Below are 18,023 nucleotides of genomic sequence, written 5' to 3'. Positions count from 1 at the left end.
CTATATGTAGATTTTTATTTATAATTCAAGCAAATAAAAAAAGAAAATAAGAAAATTGTGTTGGCATAGCAATTATTTCATACTTTCTTGGAGACTACACATATAAACAAAAAGAATTAGTAGGGTCTAAATAGACTTTATGTTCTAATTGATTGTGTGCATACATAGCAGGGCTTAAGTTTTGTTTAGGCATTTCACTTTGTAAGCGTTTTTGTCTCTGCTGAGCGCTCCTTCATTCAAGCCTGTCTCCCGGGGAGTGTTTTCACACACAAAGGGATCCAAGGGAAAGCCTAAAATTCTCTCTGTTTCAAGACCAGTAAGATTACCGACAAGCTTCCGTATTAAAGAGGTTTTTTTTATCCTTCAATGTTCTGTGATTATATTTGGCAGGCATCTCTTAACGGTAGATTCTGTTACAATGTGTAGAATTTTTTTTTTGTTTAAATCTCACAAATTGTACTGATTTAAATTAGAGGGGAGTCTCTTCATACCCTTAAAACCATGGAGGCTGCAGGCACCAGCTAAATGGAAAATGTAAAGAACATCCAAAGAACTTTGGCACTTTGCTATAGGGAGGTGGGGTCATGAAGCTCCAGCTATCCATGTCTTTGCTGTCAGAGAGCATTAACACCCACAGTGTGCTTGTGTATCAAGTCAGAGTCGTTGTGTCTAAACAGTAACTGAGCAGAGACTTCACAAGGAAAGAGATATGAAAATGCAGCATTTTGTGGTTCTGCTACCATTGTTTTTATGTTTGCAGAAAACTCTTGCAGTTGGTGCTTATGCTTATCTTTCTTCCTGTGGACATTGCAATGAAGATTTTTGTGATTCTGTCACTTGTGCTGCCCCAGAGCTGCTCACCAAGGATGAGTGTGGGTGCTGTGACAGATGTCTTAGTGTGGAAGGAGAAGTGTGTGGAGGACGGGATGAAAGAAGGGCTCGCTGTACCCCTGGTATGGTATGCGTAAGCAGACCTAGCTTTGGCACAGGGGCATCTTCATTCTCTGATGGTACAGGAGTCTGCCTGTGTGAAGAGGATGGTGCCGTGTGTGGTTCAGATGGGAGAACCTACTCCAGTGCATGTGTTCTGCGTCTGCAAAGCTGGAAGTCCCAACATGAAGGCAAGGGTTCCATCCACAAGATCCATGATGGGGAATGCAAGTTTGGTAAGTGTTATTATTTTTATATTTGGCTAAAGGGTTGCGACAGTGAGCAAAATATAGATACCAATATAGCTTATGATATTTATTTCTTCCATTGTTTCCTTCAATTTTAGAATTGTCATTGAGATACAATTCATCCAAACTGTAGTGGGTGCTTAAAGGGAACTTCCATCCTGAAAAACTGTTTATTTTGCATAATGGAAGAAAATTTAATGCTAGCCATGTTTTAATATACATTAACTAAAAATGAATTTGTTTTAAAGTTATTTATAAATGTAACTGCAACTGAATGCAGAGTCTGCTTGGCAGCTCATGTTGTCTGCACTGTTGGTTCTTATTGCTGAATGTAGCAGAAGCTGATTAACAGACAATCGAAATTACATTTACAAATACATTTTTACCACTATAAAAAAACACTGAAATCTTTGTTAGCAGCATAAGATGGAAAATTGCTTTGAATTGCATTATATATTTCTTCTGTAGCATGGACCTGTGGTCACCAGGGTAGATGGGAGTCTTAGTATTTCCCATTTAATTGCCAAAAGTGAGGACCTAGCAGAACCCTTTTGCAACTCTCCAAATGTAAGTAAATGTGGTGAGAAAGTTGTCCTTCAACCTCTGACTTTGTTGTGGCTTCCCCAGACTGCAGAATTGTAAGTTTAAACAAAAGAATATCAAACATGGTTATTTGGCATTGTAAAGACTATTAAATTGATAGAATTCTGATATTTGTTTGACAGATGTATGGAGAACTGGAAATACTGTATATCTACTAAGCACAAAAGTGGCTTATTTCAAATTGAAATTATCGACCTGTCCAGCTGGCGGCTTCACTTTGAGTATAGCTTTCCTTCTAAGCTGGGGCGGGCTATGGATATGGTTTATCTTGTTACTAAAACATATTCTATATTTTATTGTGTTTTATTGTGTAAAGGCTGTATTTATGTACAATGCAACAACCAGATCAGCAGAAGTACAACCCCAGCACAAGACCACAAAAGACCAAAACTTTAATTTTTAGGTAAAACTGCAAAACATTTTTTAAAAACTTCCAGGGTGATATTCAGACTAACATTAAGGGGCAGTCACAAATGCATTTATAAACAAAACCACAGTCACACTAACATGGAATGTTGCTCTTACTGACACAATTTTACTGTCACAAAGGTAAATAGTAAATAGTTGTACTAAGCAGTACATTTGTCTTGCCTTGTCTGTTGGGCTGTTTGACAATCTGGAAGTAGAGCTACCTCCACCCTAAAGATGGCAGTAATTCCAGGGTCCCCGCAGTGGAATGAGTCAATATAAGCAGCAGACCTATGCCAAACTGTAATTTTTGATGTTGCATGCTGGAAGTAACACAAACACTACTAATGTTAGCCAAAAACTTGCATTTGACTAGCTACCACACTCGTGTGCAGTTGCATTTGTTTTGACATATCAGGTTCACATGCAGTTATACAGGACCATAGAATCTCATTGACAAAGGGAAGAAGAAAATGGACCTAATCAGCTTGTATTAATTTTTTTTTTATATAAATAAATTTAAACATTTGAGCAATGTATAAAAAGAAGCATAAATGACAGGTACTTTGTGTCAGAGAAAACAGTTCTGTATTTTATAATGTGAGTGAGAATCTGCAATGCATTTGTATTAACCTTATAGAGTCTTGATTTTGTACAGTAGCAGTTGATCACACATAGACTGATTTACCCTCTCTGCCCAAGCGGCCCTTGGGTCGAATGGATGGAGGGTATATAAGGGGCCACACAAGGTACAGCTGCCTTCCAATTGTTCTGATCTTTCATGCACAGTGCACAATCAATCAGCTCAGCAGGAAGTGAAGAGGAGCTGCACCATGCACTGGCAGACATGTTGCATTGGCGCGTTCAATTGCGCATGCACGCAAGCCTATTGAGCACTGCAACTGGCCTGGTTGCCTAGGGTGCCTGGCCGGCCTGGTTCGCTGCTGGCTGGCACACCAACATACACAAAGACCTTGTCAAAATAAAGGTGAAAAATGTAGTTTACACATGGGTGTTTTGTCCTGTGCCCCCTTACGATGGAATGCAGGAAAATGAAGTGCCAGGGAATGCAGGGCAAAACACCCATATGTAAGAGCCCTTACACTTGCAGTGGTTGCAGGTGATTTCAAACCTATTCCTATTCATTCACTTTTTCATTTTTATATTCTTACCTGAGCTTCTTATTTACTGTACATATTTGTTTCAGTCTATTCTATCTAAACTTCCATTACAATTTATATTGTGTTTTTAAGCATAAGCTGTAAAATATGCTGCATTCTGTTATGTCCTAAGATTTCTTATAAAAATAATACAATGTTGGGAACTGGCATGAAGAGTGTAATAGCCACAGAAACTGGTGGGTTATAGTAAGGATGGAGTGCAAGATATGAAGCCTTGTGGGTCACCTGGTCTCGAATTTTGAGAAATGCTACACTAAAGCATCAACTGTAAAGCAAACTAATCTTAACATTTCTTGTTTGGCTGTAATTGTTACTGAACTACAAATCCCATAAACCAAGGATTAAGAGAAGTTAATTGGTAAAATGGTTTAATAAAGGTTATCTCTAGATAACAAAATCTTAATCTGTCTCAATGTAGACTTCATTGTGCCATAGACATGCGTCATTAATGTGTCTTACATCAATAAAGTCACGTTTGTGTACGCTCATCAGCATATCTAGGGCGATCATGGCAAGCAGGGCTTAATTTATTCTAATTTAAGTGTTTAATAATGTCCCTCTGGGTGATGTGAGCAGAGTACAAGTTAGCGCATGGTTAATTAGTGTGCCATCTGCCATGTTAGTAGTGTTTTCAATAACAATGACCTCCTCACCTCCCATTCCCATGTGATTTAGGTTTAAAGGGGTCTTCTATCCATAAATTACTCCTGGATTAGTGTAATTCTTATCCACTTTCCAATATATTTTATTGCATATTTTCAATGATTTTCAAGTTATTTGTAAATATAATTACTATTGTAAACAGTGTCTGTCTGGTTGTCTCTGCAGTCTTGGCATTAACTCCTGAAACAATGTAGCAAGCTAGCTGAGTACAGCTATTTCAAAGATCTAAACCTGGGACCTGACTCCTGTTACATTGTTTTAAGAGTCAAACCCAGAGAACAAAAAGCAATAATCACTGGTTTCAACTGCAACATTCACTAATAACTTGAAAACCGTTAACCGTTAGGGCTGAAACACATGGTGCGCCTTCTTTAGATCCGACGCGATGAGAGGAGACGAGACGGATGCACTGAATATAATGTAAGTAATAGGAATGTCGGAAAAATAGGACCTACAAGCTGCGTGCATCCGACACGACTGTCGGATGCGAATGGTGCACGTTGCGTCTTCACCCGACAGTCGTGTCGTGTCGGATGCCCACAGCTTGTAGGGCCGACATTACTATTACGTACATTATATTCGGTGCATCCGTCTTGCCGCATCCGCTTCCTCTCGTCGAATATGAAGAAGGTGCACCATGTGTTGCAGCCCTTAAAAATTTACAACTAATGTATATTGCAAAGTTGCTTATATTTTCTTCAAAATTGCATAAAATTGCAAAAATTGTTTGGGTGGAGCCCCTTTAATAAGCTAATCCACATTCCCATGTCAGGACTGAATTTGTACTAATATTATTATTCTGGGTCAAACTAATTTGCAAGTCTGCTGCAGCTGTGGTGTAAGGGCCCTTGCCCATGAGCTTTTTTATGTGTCTGAAAAAACAATTCTATTGTGTTTGGACACTTTTTTTTACACAAATAAGTGAATTTTTTTCCATTCCAAACTCAACCCTGTTACATTGGTAGGTGAACGTGTGTCAAAAGAAAATGCTACATGCTGCAACTTAACAAATTCATTAAAACACAAATGGAGTTAAACGCAATTCAGAACGCTCATGAGTACAGCCAGGCAGAATATAATAGAATCAATTAGCGAATGCGTTTATGTGTGCCTAAGGGCTCCCCAGCGCAGGAATAGACGCATTACATTTTTTCCAATGGGGCTGTACTCACACAGGCGCATGTAGGCGCCGAACGCAGGTTGAGACGCAATATGCTGCATTTTTCCTGCGTTTGGCGCCTACACGCGCCTGTGTGAGTACAGCCCCATTGGAAAAAATGTAATGCGTCTATTCCTGCGCTTCCCTGCGGCTGAACGCAGAAAAACTGAACGCAGGGGAGCACAGGTAAAAACGCTCGTCTGTAAGAGCCCTAAACCTGCGTTTAAAAGCAGAACTTTATATTTCCTGGAAAACAGATTGATGTTAAAGTTGTTGTTCACCTTTAAGTTATTTTTTATTATAAAGTAGAGAGTGATAATCTGTGACAATTTGCAATTGGTTTTCATTTTTTGTTATTTGTGATTTTTAAGTTATATAGCTTTTTATTCAGCAGCTCTCCAGTTTCAGCAATCTGGTTGCTAGGGTCCAAATTACCCTAGCAACCATGCATTGATTTGAATAAGTAAATGGAGTATGAATAGGAGAGTACCTGAATAGAAAGATGAATAATAAAAAGTAGCAAAAAACAATACATTGCTCCCCTGTGGTCAGTCTAAATGCGTTCAGCCACAGGGAATGGACAAGTACTAACACAACCTGTCAAACGCAGGTAGAACGCAGCATGTTGTGTTCCACCTGCGTTCGAGGTTACATGCGCCTGTGTCAGTACGGGGCCCTTTAAATTAATAGGCTGCATTCCTTCCTGCACTCCACTGCAGCCGAAAGTATTTAAACTCACCACAGGGGAACGCAAGAAGAACTTGCGGGGAAGAGCCCTAATAGAGCATTTTTTTTAGATGGAGTCAGTGGGGGTCATTTATAAACTTTGCGCATGGCAGATTTGTTTGCATAGTGAATATATTTGCCCTGCGGATGGTTATATAAGCTGAATTAGAGGGTGCAAACAGAATGTGAATGTCCATACGAGCTTTTTAAATATGTCACAATTCACAAATTGCGAATATTTATGCGCATACTCTGCGACTCAATTAGGCCACAACTTTGGTGGCGGATAAAATATTCGCAAAACAGTTTTGCAAACTGCGAATTTAATTTACTGGCAGCGCTATTTTCGCGCACAACAACCTCGCACATTGCGTGCGCTCACACAAACTCCAGTCTCATCTGCGCTCCATTTGCGAAAATGTATTCACAATGCGAATTGGCAAAAACGAAAGATGGGTAGAGAAGTGCAATATATTTGCGTTCAGGAAAAAACACGCCCAATACAACCATTTGCGAAAAATATGCCCTGCGCGAACTTTATAAATGACCCATACTGACCCCTATTTGAAAGTTAGAAAGAGTCAGAAGAAGAAGAAGGCAAATAATTAAAAATAAAAAGGAAGCCTACAAGAGAAGCCTACTTTATTCCTTCATCTAGGCAGGTTTTAAATGAACTTTTAGCATGATGAAGATATTGATATCCTGAGACAATTTACAATAGTTCTTTATTTTTTATTTTTATTTGGGGTTTTTGAGTTATTTAGATTTTTGTTTGGCAGCTCTCCAATTTTGTATTTCAGCAGCTATCTGGTTGCTAAGATCTTATTTACCCTAGCAACCAAGCTGATTTGAATGAGAGAATGGAATATGAATAGGAACATAAGTAGCAAAAAGTAATAATAACAATAAAATTGTAGTCTCTGAGAACAACAGATTTTTGTCTGCCGGAGTCAGTGACCCCCATCTGAAAGGCATTAAAGAAAGGCAAATAATTAAAAAGCTATAAAAAAAAATACATAATGAAGACCAATACCAAAGTTACAAGGATTAGGACATTTTATAACATACTAAAAGTTAACATAAAGATTAAGACTTTCTATTCTCCTTGTATTTTACACCTTGCACCTAATACTGTAAAGTGGATATAATAGACATTTTAGTGTACGGTGCAAATTTAGAAGATGCAGTTACCTTTGTGAGTTACATTTGAATGGACACAATTTTTACTTTTATTGTTACTCTTTGCATGGAACTTGTGATCATAAATGAGTCCTCTCTCCACAAAAATGTATAATTTAACATTGTGTTGAATAATAACCATAATAATAATAATACATTAATAAGAAAACTAAATGACTGGATAAATGTGGTTAGAGAAATAAAAAAATGAATATCTTATAAGTTCGCGGTAACAAACAAGGGATCAGGAATAAGCGTAGTCAAATCAGGCAGTAGTTCAATAGGCAGACGAATAGCAAAAGGTACAGGCAGGGTCAAAAGTCCAGGAATACAATAAACATGAATTTAGGAACACCCAGGAATGTTTAAGGGTTGGACTACATGGACGTTTTCCGACCGATCCAACGAATTGCAAAAAAAACGCAGGTGTCACGTCGGATGCGACAGAAATAAGATAAGTGAATGCATTGTTGGATGGTGTCGCAGCATTGATCCGACGAGACCCAACAGTCGTGATGCGTCGGATCAGCGATTACTTCATCCGACATTTCCATTACTTACCTTATTTCTGTTGCATCCAATGTGACACCTGCGTTTTTGCGCAGCACGTTGGATCCCAAGGAAATCATCCATGTAGTCCTACCTTAAACAAATCCTATAATCGGGCATTCAACCAGCATCCTGGGTGTCCTTTTATTTTGAATTTTGAGCCAAAACGTGGCATCATGACGTCTGATGTCAGCGCATCGACGCCGAAACCCGCGACCATGGGCACCACCGTCTTTGATTTGCCTCGAACAGGAGCAGGAGAGCCGCGGAGCGCTTCTGAAAATTTGGCATTGATTACATTTATTCAGCTGTTAAATTTCACCCTGGCAATGCTTTGTCTTGATTTTTCCCTATAGCTAGAGACATACAAAATTGTATTTTTCACTCAAATCTAAAGTGAGGTGAATGTGTGTTAATGTGCATACCTCCCAACATTTTGGAAGTAAAAAGAGGGACAAACATTTTTTTTCCGCACGTAGCGCAGCATTTTTTGACCACACCCCTTTATGTGGCCACACCCCCTAATTACCATGTTTGTTTTACAAAATTTGGCAGGTTATGAAAGTTTGAAAATATTTCTCCTTATCTAAACTGTGTTTTTGTGTCTCAAAATTGTTACAAAGTATCTTATTTGCACCTGTTAGCTGTTCTGGGCTCTCTGCTAAAAGCCAATTAAGTGAGAAACTTTGTTTCTTTTTCTGGCTGTTCAGTGCTTAGAAAAGAGGGACTTTCCAGTACAAATGAGGGACAGCGGGTTGAGCTGTCGAAAGAGGGACTGTCCCTCCCAAAAAGGGACAGTTGGGAGGTATGAATGTGTGACTTGCTTCAAAATATGGGTTACTGTACATTTGTAATTATTCAATTAAAATGTGGGGTAAATAATAATAAATAAGATATATTTAAGTAAAATCTGTTGGTAAATTGTTTTAAACCTAAGTAAATCATATGAAGCTTTAAGTCACTTAAGATGTGTATTGCAATAGATTATTTTTTTTACTTTTAAGTTGCAATGAGAATGTACATTTGGAAGAACCCTCTGGGAGATTTTATATTAAGGGTTTTGTGCATTCATAGATCAAAATGCCTCGACATATTGGATTCATTATTCTGTATAGCCATCTACATTCCCTTCCTTGCTTTTCTCACACTCATTTTATTCATAAAGCTGACTCAGCTCACGAGGGGATTAAGAAAGCCTTTGGTTCAGTCCATACTGCTCAGCATACAGACATCTTCTATTATTCAGGAGATTGTCAACTTCTATCCAGCAATGGGCTGTGCATTTCACCGACAGTATAGGCTGAATTAGCCTCTGCTACTCTGCAAACACACTTTGCACCTGCCCTTTCACTTGTACTCAATGTGCTTTCCTCTAAGTAGTTTTTCTTGAATAAATTAAAGGATAAAAGAGGCAGAAAATAAAATTCTAACACTAGAAATAAAAAGCACAGCTTTATCACTGGGTCTTTTAATGAACAGCAACCAATAATATGTTAGATACAGACCAGTTGTTTGGTTGCTATTGGTTACTAGAACATTGCTGCAGGTATAATAGGCAGAAGAAACTAAACAATAAATAGGTGGTATGTATGTATAGAGGGCCTAGTGAGGCTTATATGCAGTTTTTGTGTGAAACTGACCATGTTCCCTAAGTTCACAAGAGAGGGGCTGTAGACCATTTTGTTATGGTAATTATTAACCTCTCATGATAACAATGCCTGCTTGTGCATATATTCCCCAATTTACAAGTAAAAAATAATAATAAAAAAATAATAAAGCAGCAATTGAAGATGTTGCTACCTTTAGTTATGCTGGATTATTTTTACATACTGTATTTTGTATTTTAGGGTTTGTTAGCAATAGAATATGTGTTTAAATATTGTTTTGCTAGGTTCATTTGGAAATTGTTTTATTCATTTCAAGATGAGCACAAAATGGAATCAGTTGTCACTTCCTACCACACTGCTCTGACACAACCAAACCAGACAGGTTTTTCTATAGTTTAATACTGACTGACGCAGAGTAATCATAGAATCAATAATGCAAGTGGTCAAAATATGATGGATTTCCTATAGTATTTTATCACAGGTTTTGTTTATATAACCAACTTTACAACTCTGACAACTAGAAACAGCAATGACAACATTTCTTTCATTACTTTTTTTTTTACTTTGTTTTTGAAAATATGATACACACACCTCTGCTCAAACTATTGGAGTACCCAAACGTTTTAGAGAAAAGTGGTTATTAATGATTAGAAATAAGGTGTCATTCATGCTTCGGACCAGTGTAGGATGCAAGCCCCTCCCACCCTGTCGCACACCTTCCTGCCCCTGATGCAAGACCACCCACCACACCTGCTGCCCCATCACAGCTGCTGTAAATTTCCATATAGTTGCACTTAATGCAACTCAGTCCTTCCCACTTTCCATTCTGAATCAGAGGGTACTCAGAGAACCCTGGAACTGTCATCTGGTCAGGAGGTGGTGGAATATCTAGGATTCCCGTAGCTCCCTGCATCAATTGCTGCAGCACAGTTGCACCAGAAGAATAGGGTGTAGACGTTACTTGCATGCCCACTGTGTGACGTTCCTGTCTGGGTCCTTTCACGCTCCAAAAACTTACATTCTTGATACAAAAAGTTCTTCTGAACTTAAGGTGGCCATACACGATAAGATTTGCTTGTTTGGCAAGGTTGCCAAAGGAGCGGATCTTACCCAATATGGCCACCAAAGGCAGGGCAATATCAGGTTAATCCGATTATAACGAAGGAAATAGCAAAGTCATAGGACCGCATCAACTAGCCTATTCGGACGTTGATCGCAGGAAAACCCATCGGAAGCCACCGCACACGGACAGATAAGCTGCCGAATTGGTCTAAAGGAGTGATATTGGCAGCTGTAATTTGCCCGTTTATGGCCACCTTTAGACTGTAAAATTCACTGGGGCAGAGTATGAAATATAATCTTTGCAGAATATTTTGGCACAATAGAAAAAAACTAACATCTTTTACAGTTTATTTAACATTAGAGATATAGTATGCAACAGAATTTTAATAAATAAAGCCCAATGTAATCAGTTTAATGTCCATCTCTTTTCATTTTTGTTTATATTTCTATATTAGATTGGACAGAAAAGGCAATGTCTATCCTCCCCCCTTAATCTATATACACTTTTAAACCTCATGTGAACTATGTATTTTTATCAGATAGTAAATAGAAAAACAATAAATGAAAACAACCCATAATGATTATCTGATCTGTATAGCATGTCCCATGTCAGCAAACGGTTTTAATTCTTTAATTTCAAATAAACAATGATCTTTGTATATGTGGACCAAACTGTGAATGTGTTTGTATAAAGGTGGCCATACACGGGCCGATAAAAGCTGCCGACAGACCAAGTCGGCAGCTTATTGGCCCGTGTATGGGGGCCCCCGACGGGCTTCCCCGATCGAGATCTGGCCGAAAGTCGGCCAGATCTCGATCGGATGGGGTTAAAAATCCCGTCGGATCGCGGCCGCATCTGTTCGTTGATGCGGTCCCGCGATCCGACCGCCCGTTTGGCGAACGCTAGGATCCGATCGTTGGGCCCTAGCGCCCACGATCGGATCAGCCCGATATTGCCCACCTCAAGGTGGGCATATCGGAGGGAGATCTGCTCGTTTGGCGACATCGCCAAACGAGCGGATCTATCCGTGTATGGCCACCTTAAGAACTTGCAGAGCAAACAATGGATTTTTGTATTCAGACCTATGGACAGAAATCAGATAATAATAATATATATTAATATTAATATAATATAATAATAATAATATTATTTAGGATACATTTGTAGGTAGCAGTTAGCAACAAGTGTGAATGGATAAAATAGATTTAAGCATGACCATCCTTCTAGAATCTCCCAGGAGAAGCTTCCTTTTTGTAGGGGTTTCACTTGAGGCCCTGTAGCTAATCCTGATCATTTCTGGTTTGAGCTGTGGCTACATACTATCATGACTCTCAAATGCCATACCACTTATTAACCTCATTTATTAATAACTTCTTCAGGTCATTGACCCCCCCAATCATGAGATGTAAAGAATACAACAACTGTATTAAAAACAACATTATAAAATAGTCCAACCCCAAACTCCTGTCTACTACAATACACAATGCATACTCACATGTTTATAAATAAAATGTTTTATTCTCTGCTCCTTCTTTGCTGGCAACTGCCATTTATGTATTGCAACTGAATATAACAGACGTTTGTTTAAATATTAGACTTCTGCATACATTTATATTATTTTATTTCAATTAGAACATGGTTGGCAAACGTTTAATATTAATAATTAATAAATATAAATAATTAATTTGAAAGCATTCTGCATTGATACTTTACTTTTTAGCTGTTTGTAGATGTTAGATGTTAAGGCAGGAGAAACTGCATTTAAATCACCAAAGAGACAACAATGGGCACAGACGGCACTTGGCAGGTATTAATGCTTGGGCCCAAAGGGAACAATTTGAGGATTTTCTGTGAGCTGCATCTTCTGTTAACACAGTCAATTAGACCTTACAGTTTCAGATAGACTTGTTTTAATGGTAAATTTACAGAGAGCATGTCTTAGAGCAGATGGCACTTCTTTGGCTTTGATGCAATTTGGAGACTTGATGTGACCACTGGCAGCTGCGAAAGTGTCTGCAGGGGTCTGAGCTCCCGCACGGGACGTTCATTATTCACTGACAGAATAAACCTTTCATTCAGACTTCATTTTCTAATGTAATGGATGGACGCAGTGGGTCACCAGTGTGTACATTATAATGATCTCTCCCACTGCTTTGTTTATAAAGAAAATTACCATTCTGTCAATGAGTGCATACATTATGTTCTAATCAAGAAACCTCTTGCAAAAATATTATCATAAAAACAAAACTTATTGCACAGTTTGTTCACTAGCCTATTTTTTAGTCTGTATTGACGGAGTGTGCTGAAAATGTGGGAATTCCCTGTTTAAAGCAAACGTCATCTGTTATTTCTTTTACCTAAATTCTAGTATGAAGACTGTTTTGTTCACAGAACAGTCCTGTGATTGTATTTTTATGGATTGCACAAATGGATACTAGCTTTTTTCTTCTCACAAGAGTTTAAAGCAGTGGTGTTTCCTCAATCAACTCTTTTGGAAAAAAAACTGCTTTTTGTTAAGCACCACCATTGGGCTCATTTACAGGGATGTACTTTTCGCCCGGCTTATTGTCATAGGAAATGATCCCTTATGCCTTATTTTTTATGCCTGTCACAGGGGGATTGCATAAGTATCTCCCTGTTTGATTCTGTAAGGTATTCTGTCAATTTTAAGATTCCGGATCTATTTTTTGTAATTGTGGGTGCAGGGTCTAAGTTTTACCTGCAACTTACTTGCTGCTTCCAAAGTAAAACTCTCAAACTTGGCTGCCCTTTTATTAGCCACCAGTGAGATCACCTGACTATAGCTGGGAAGGAGCTTTGGACAAACAATCCCTTATTTTTTAGTAGCTGTACAAAATGTCTCAATGTCTTAAATATATTGATAATGGGTTGAGTGCAGAGGACTCTTGTATTTGTCTGTATGTATTTTGTGGTCACAGATTCATTGTACCCCTGCCTAATGGTTTTAAAAATTAGTGGTGAGCACAACTTTTCCATGTTTGTTATAGTTTATACAGGAGCAGTGACCAGCTCCATGTTGTAGCTCCCACCACAAAACCATGGTGGGTCTGCAAGTAAAGTGTAATGAGGTAATGAAAAAATACTCACCATTTATAATGTATGTTCCCCATTTTTGTCCTTAACTTTTATGTATTGCTGCACATATTACTGGGGTCATATTGGACATTTTTAGCTAAATTGGCAAAACATCACTGCTTACTAAGCAATTGGTTTGGACAAGCAACTTACCAATTAATCAAATCTAATATCTCCAAAATGCCTTTCCCTGCCTTTGGAAAATGAAGCGCTCCAAGTGCCATTCCACCTACGATTTACATTCTAGCTGGCAGGAGGCAGGGGAAGGCAGTTCGGGGAGATTAGTCGCCTGAACAAGATGAGATTTGTCACTGGGCGACTAATCTCCCCAAATCTGATTGTGTGTCTCTGCCCTTAAAGCTAAATGTCTGCCTTATTTGTAATAATCTTTATTGTCTATCCCACAGCTCCTTTGATCATTGTTTCACCAAGAAAGATTCACAATGTCACTGGATCCCAAGTTTACTTATCATGTGAAGTAAAAGCAGTTCCAACGCCCATCATCACTTGGAAAAAGGTACAGAATATATGGTAAAATTCACTTGTTTGAAAGGTTAGTAAATGGTAATGGTAATCTTGGCCCAATTTGGCCACTCAAGTGCAGAGCCGGATCAAGTTTATCTTATTGTTTTGTCTTCAGACAACAACTGAATTACATAAATGATTGCTTGTGCTGGCACTCTTGCACCCCTTAGTGCTCTAGCACTTGCACCCCAGGGAAATGTAAGTAAAATTAGAACTTTTACCACCATTTCACAATCCCATGCCTATTTAGAGCATATGGGATATAGATGGATGGAGCATGTTCTGCACTGGGAACACATGAGCCTTAGTCTTCATTTGCCAAATGTACTGTCCTTGAAGCCCCAATATATTCAGTTAGCCATTAACTTGTCTGTCCAGCTTTACACTGTTAAAAAAACACACTTGTTTTTACTACTTGTATGCAGCATTTCCATTATTTTATTTAGTTCTAAATAACTCCGATTGTTTATTGTAAAGGTTACAGAATCTCCAAAAGGAACAAAACTTTTTGAAGAGTTGCCCGGTGATAGAGTAAATGTGGCAGTCCAAGTTCGTGGTGGTCCCTCTCGCCATGAATGCACTGGCTGGGTTATGGTGAGTCTACAAGCACTAGAAAATCTACTGAAATGAATCCCTTGAACATAATTTGAACACATGTAATGACTTTTTGGCAATAAAGGACATGTTGGGTTAGCCTGGTTGTATAACTATAGAAGACATTGCATGCTCCGCTGAAAATATTTTTAGTAATCAGCCACTAAGGTGGAATAAGTGACGCAAATTGCATTGTCTTAAATTCTCCATAAAACTTGACACAGTATTTTTATGTATCACTCCAGTTAGCAAATACTTGATTTAGTAAATCCTTGAATGATTAGTAGGATAAGAGTGATGATTAAGGGCACATTGTTTGTCTAGTGTATTATAACCAACAACATGTTTGCTTTTAAACAGGTAAATAGTTGCAGCTGCAGATGTTATAATTTATCTTGTCTTTTTCTGCATGCATTAAGGGACAGTGCTGACTCAATTCATTTAAATAACATTTATTCAGGCTAGTGATGTTTATTTGTAATATATATATTATTTGTTGCAGAATATTTATTTCTCCTTCCCATAACAGTGAAAATGATTTTTCGTGTTCACATATTACTCTTCAGATCAGTCCACTGACGAAGAAAGACGAAGGTACATACCAATGTCATGCAACTAATATGGTTGGAGAAACCTGGGCTGATGGATCTATAAAAGTCACAGAGCATTACGCTCGTAGGATCAAGAGACGAAACCATGGTGGGTTTGCAAGTAAAGTGTAATGAGGTAATGAAAAAATACTCAACATTTATAATGTATGTTACCCATTTCTGTATGTACTGCTGAACATATTACTGGGGTTAAATTGGACATTTTTAGCTAAATTGGCAAAACATCACTGCTTACTAAGCAATTGGTTTTGACAAGCAATTTACCAAATAATCAGTTGGGTTTGTTTATAGATCCAGTTGGCTACATCACATTATAACATGTACACGTCAATTTGCCTACCAGTAAATGGATTGGGTCACAGTTCTCGTAATCAGATCAATAGTATTTGAAATAATGACATTGACTGAACTAATCTGGTCATATTGTCTAGAGGCAAAATTATCAGATCAGCTGAGGACTGACCCATAGTTTCAAATCTTGCAGTATTATACAATAAAATAAGCATAGAGTTGTCCATAGTAAAATGAAATTCACACAGCACTTGTGTCTATCTGTGCTTATTTCTACTAGCACTACCAAAACTATGCTCAATTTGCTGGTTGCTCCTAATTTGGTCCATGAAGTACAAAACTTAGTGCACTCCTGTGCAAGGGCACACTATACCTAACACTTGTCTGGAAACATGTGCACTAGTAAATAGGGGTGCGACCAATAAGCATTGCTCATACTTTCGGGTGCTTGTACTCATGTGAATGTGCTACAAATATATCTTTCATAAAAAGAAAAACTATTGTTTTACACTAACTCCATGCCTTTTTCATTCTTACATTCAGGTACAGAGAAAGAAGCCCTGGATCTACTGCTTTTTTAATGCTGTATAAGAAGACTTACACAATTGTTTTTATACCATTATGATGCTTTTTGTATAAATATATGTAAAATGACGTTTAGGATTCCAAAATCATTGAGTTCAAAAGATGCAGCTCTATATTTTTAGGTTTACTATTAAGTAATATTTCATCTTTAAATTAATTTTTTGCATGATGCAGACACTGTGACATTTGCAACAGTTTATTTTTTTGTGGTTATTGAATTATGAGCTTTTTGTTCAGCAGCTCTCCAGTTTGGGATTCCAGCAGCTATATGGTTGCTACAGTCCAATATACCCTAGCACCAAACAGTGGTTTGAAGATGGACTGGAATATGAATAAGATAAGCAAAAAATAATTGAACAGAGGAATAGGTTTCTGCCTCCCGTTTTGAAATATGGAACAAAGCAGAAAAAGAAGGCCAATCATTCAAAACTATAAAGAAATGAAAACCAACTGAAAAGACCAGTAACATTCAAAAGTGAAGTATTAAACCCATTGTATTCTACAGAGCTTATCTGATATCAGCTGTGTAAACATTAACTTTTTTGCCCTATTCAGTTTGAATGACTGCCACATGGCTATACAGCAGCTTTTTATGTAAACTATACTTTATAGTCAAATGCATATGTAAAACACTTTCATTTTTGGTGTTACTGTTTTTTCAAGAATAAACATTTAGTAATATACAGAAAAAAATACCCTAAGGTGAACTACACCTTTAATGCTGCAAAATAGTTGCCTGAAGACCAGTACTAATTTTTTTTATAATGCAGAATCTGATGCCCCCCTTACCATTGTTGAACTCATAAAAGACTACTGTATAGTACAGAGCCATTAATTTTGAGAAATTCCAGTCTGTACATCTGTTGTTGCAGGATTTGCAATTTTTATATTATAAATTTCAAGTAAATACTATTAGTAAAATGGATGGCTTTTATATTACCTTTTATATTAATATTATTTTATGTCTGCTTTGTTTTACTGTGAATGTGCAACTTGAGTATAAAGCTGAACAATCAGTACAACCATTTGCTCAGTGTTATTCTTATGAAACATGCTACATAGTCTTTCTAATCGAACTAAGACATTGAAATACAGTAGACATTAATATCAACTTTGTACTTCTGTCTGAAAACATCAGAAAAGGGGAACTGATTGTATATATGATAATTATGTTCTTTGCCATTAATAGTAATACATATGTGTTTTCTCTGCTTAAGCTAGCATTTCAGCTTTTAAAATCATAATTTTGAATTAAATTCTTATCTAAATATTGTGTGGTTTAAAACCTCTGAAATCAAAATGCTGAAAAAAATGGTCCAAAGGTAATGAAAAACACTTATAATTCACATTATTAGTTGTTAGGTTAAATACACAAGTACAGGAATGGTTATCTGTTATCCAGAAATCATTTATCCAGGAAGCTGCGAATTATAGAAAGGCCATCTCTCTATAGACTCTTTATCCAAATAATCCAAATTATTAATCCTTTTTTATGTAATAATAAAACAGTACATTGTACATGATCCAAACTAAGATATAATTAATCCTTATTGGAAGTAAAACCAGCTGTGGAGATCTGCGCTCAGCCAAATATTGTTCAATTTATAGAATGCATCTATCCTTTCATGTGGATGTGCCAATCATCCAAAGTTGCCTGCACAATCAATCAACGAAAGGAGAGCACTTCAATGCAGATTTACTGCTAATTCTTCTTTATTTATTTACTGCAAGACACGACATGTTTCGGGCCATCACTGCCCTTTCTCAAGTGTATATAAGTGATACACTTGAGAAAGGGCAGTGATGGCTTACCCAGTACTTACCCAGTTTTTATTTTTACACTGCAGTAGCGATAAATATGTTGAAGATGCAATGGTAATTGCAAGTGGTGTACCTAAGGTACCTCCAAACTTTTTATCTGTGCCGAATACAGCCAAACGTTTCAGGAGCCTCGCGCTCCCTTCCTCAGTGGATAAGTGCATTATTTTTACACTGAACTGTTCCT

General features: G+C 37.6%; 1 protein-coding gene across 1 annotated transcript; it reads left to right on the top strand.

The window, feature by feature from the left end:
* Positions 1–387: 387 nt before the first annotated feature.
* On the top strand, positions 388–17,054 carry igfbpl1.S (insulin like growth factor binding protein-like 1 S homeolog). The gene is made up of 5 exons (XM_041580063.1): positions 388–1,166; positions 13,820–13,929; positions 14,415–14,531; positions 15,098–15,257; positions 15,977–17,054. The coding sequence occupies exons 1-4, from the start codon at positions 710–712 to the stop codon at positions 15,251–15,253; spliced, it is 840 nt and encodes a 279-aa protein (XP_041435997.1). The 5' UTR covers positions 388–709; the 3' UTR covers positions 15,254–15,257; positions 15,977–17,054.
* Positions 17,055–18,023: the final 969 nt, after the last annotated feature.

This window comes from Xenopus laevis, chromosome 1S (assembly GCF_017654675.1).
Source record: "Xenopus laevis strain J_2021 chromosome 1S, Xenopus_laevis_v10.1, whole genome shotgun sequence".
In the NCBI taxonomy this organism is placed as follows: domain Eukaryota; kingdom Metazoa; phylum Chordata; class Amphibia; order Anura; family Pipidae; genus Xenopus; species Xenopus laevis.
Note: the sequence above shows the minus strand (reverse complement) of the source record. Positions and strands in the feature narration are given on the sequence as shown.

Bases quoted from the DNA above. Each gene is read 5' to 3' on its own strand.
- igfbpl1.S (XM_041580063.1), top strand. From the start codon at position 710: ATGAAAATGCAGCATTTTGTGGTTCTGCTACCATTGTTTTTATGTTTG. The intron at 1,167-13,819 runs GTAAGTGTTATT...TCTATCCCACAG, and splicing joins TGATGGGGAATGCAAGTTTG to CTCCTTTGATCATTGTTTCA. The intron at 13,930-14,414 runs GTACAGAATATA...TTTATTGTAAAG, and splicing joins CCATCATCACTTGGAAAAAG to GTTACAGAATCTCCAAAAGG.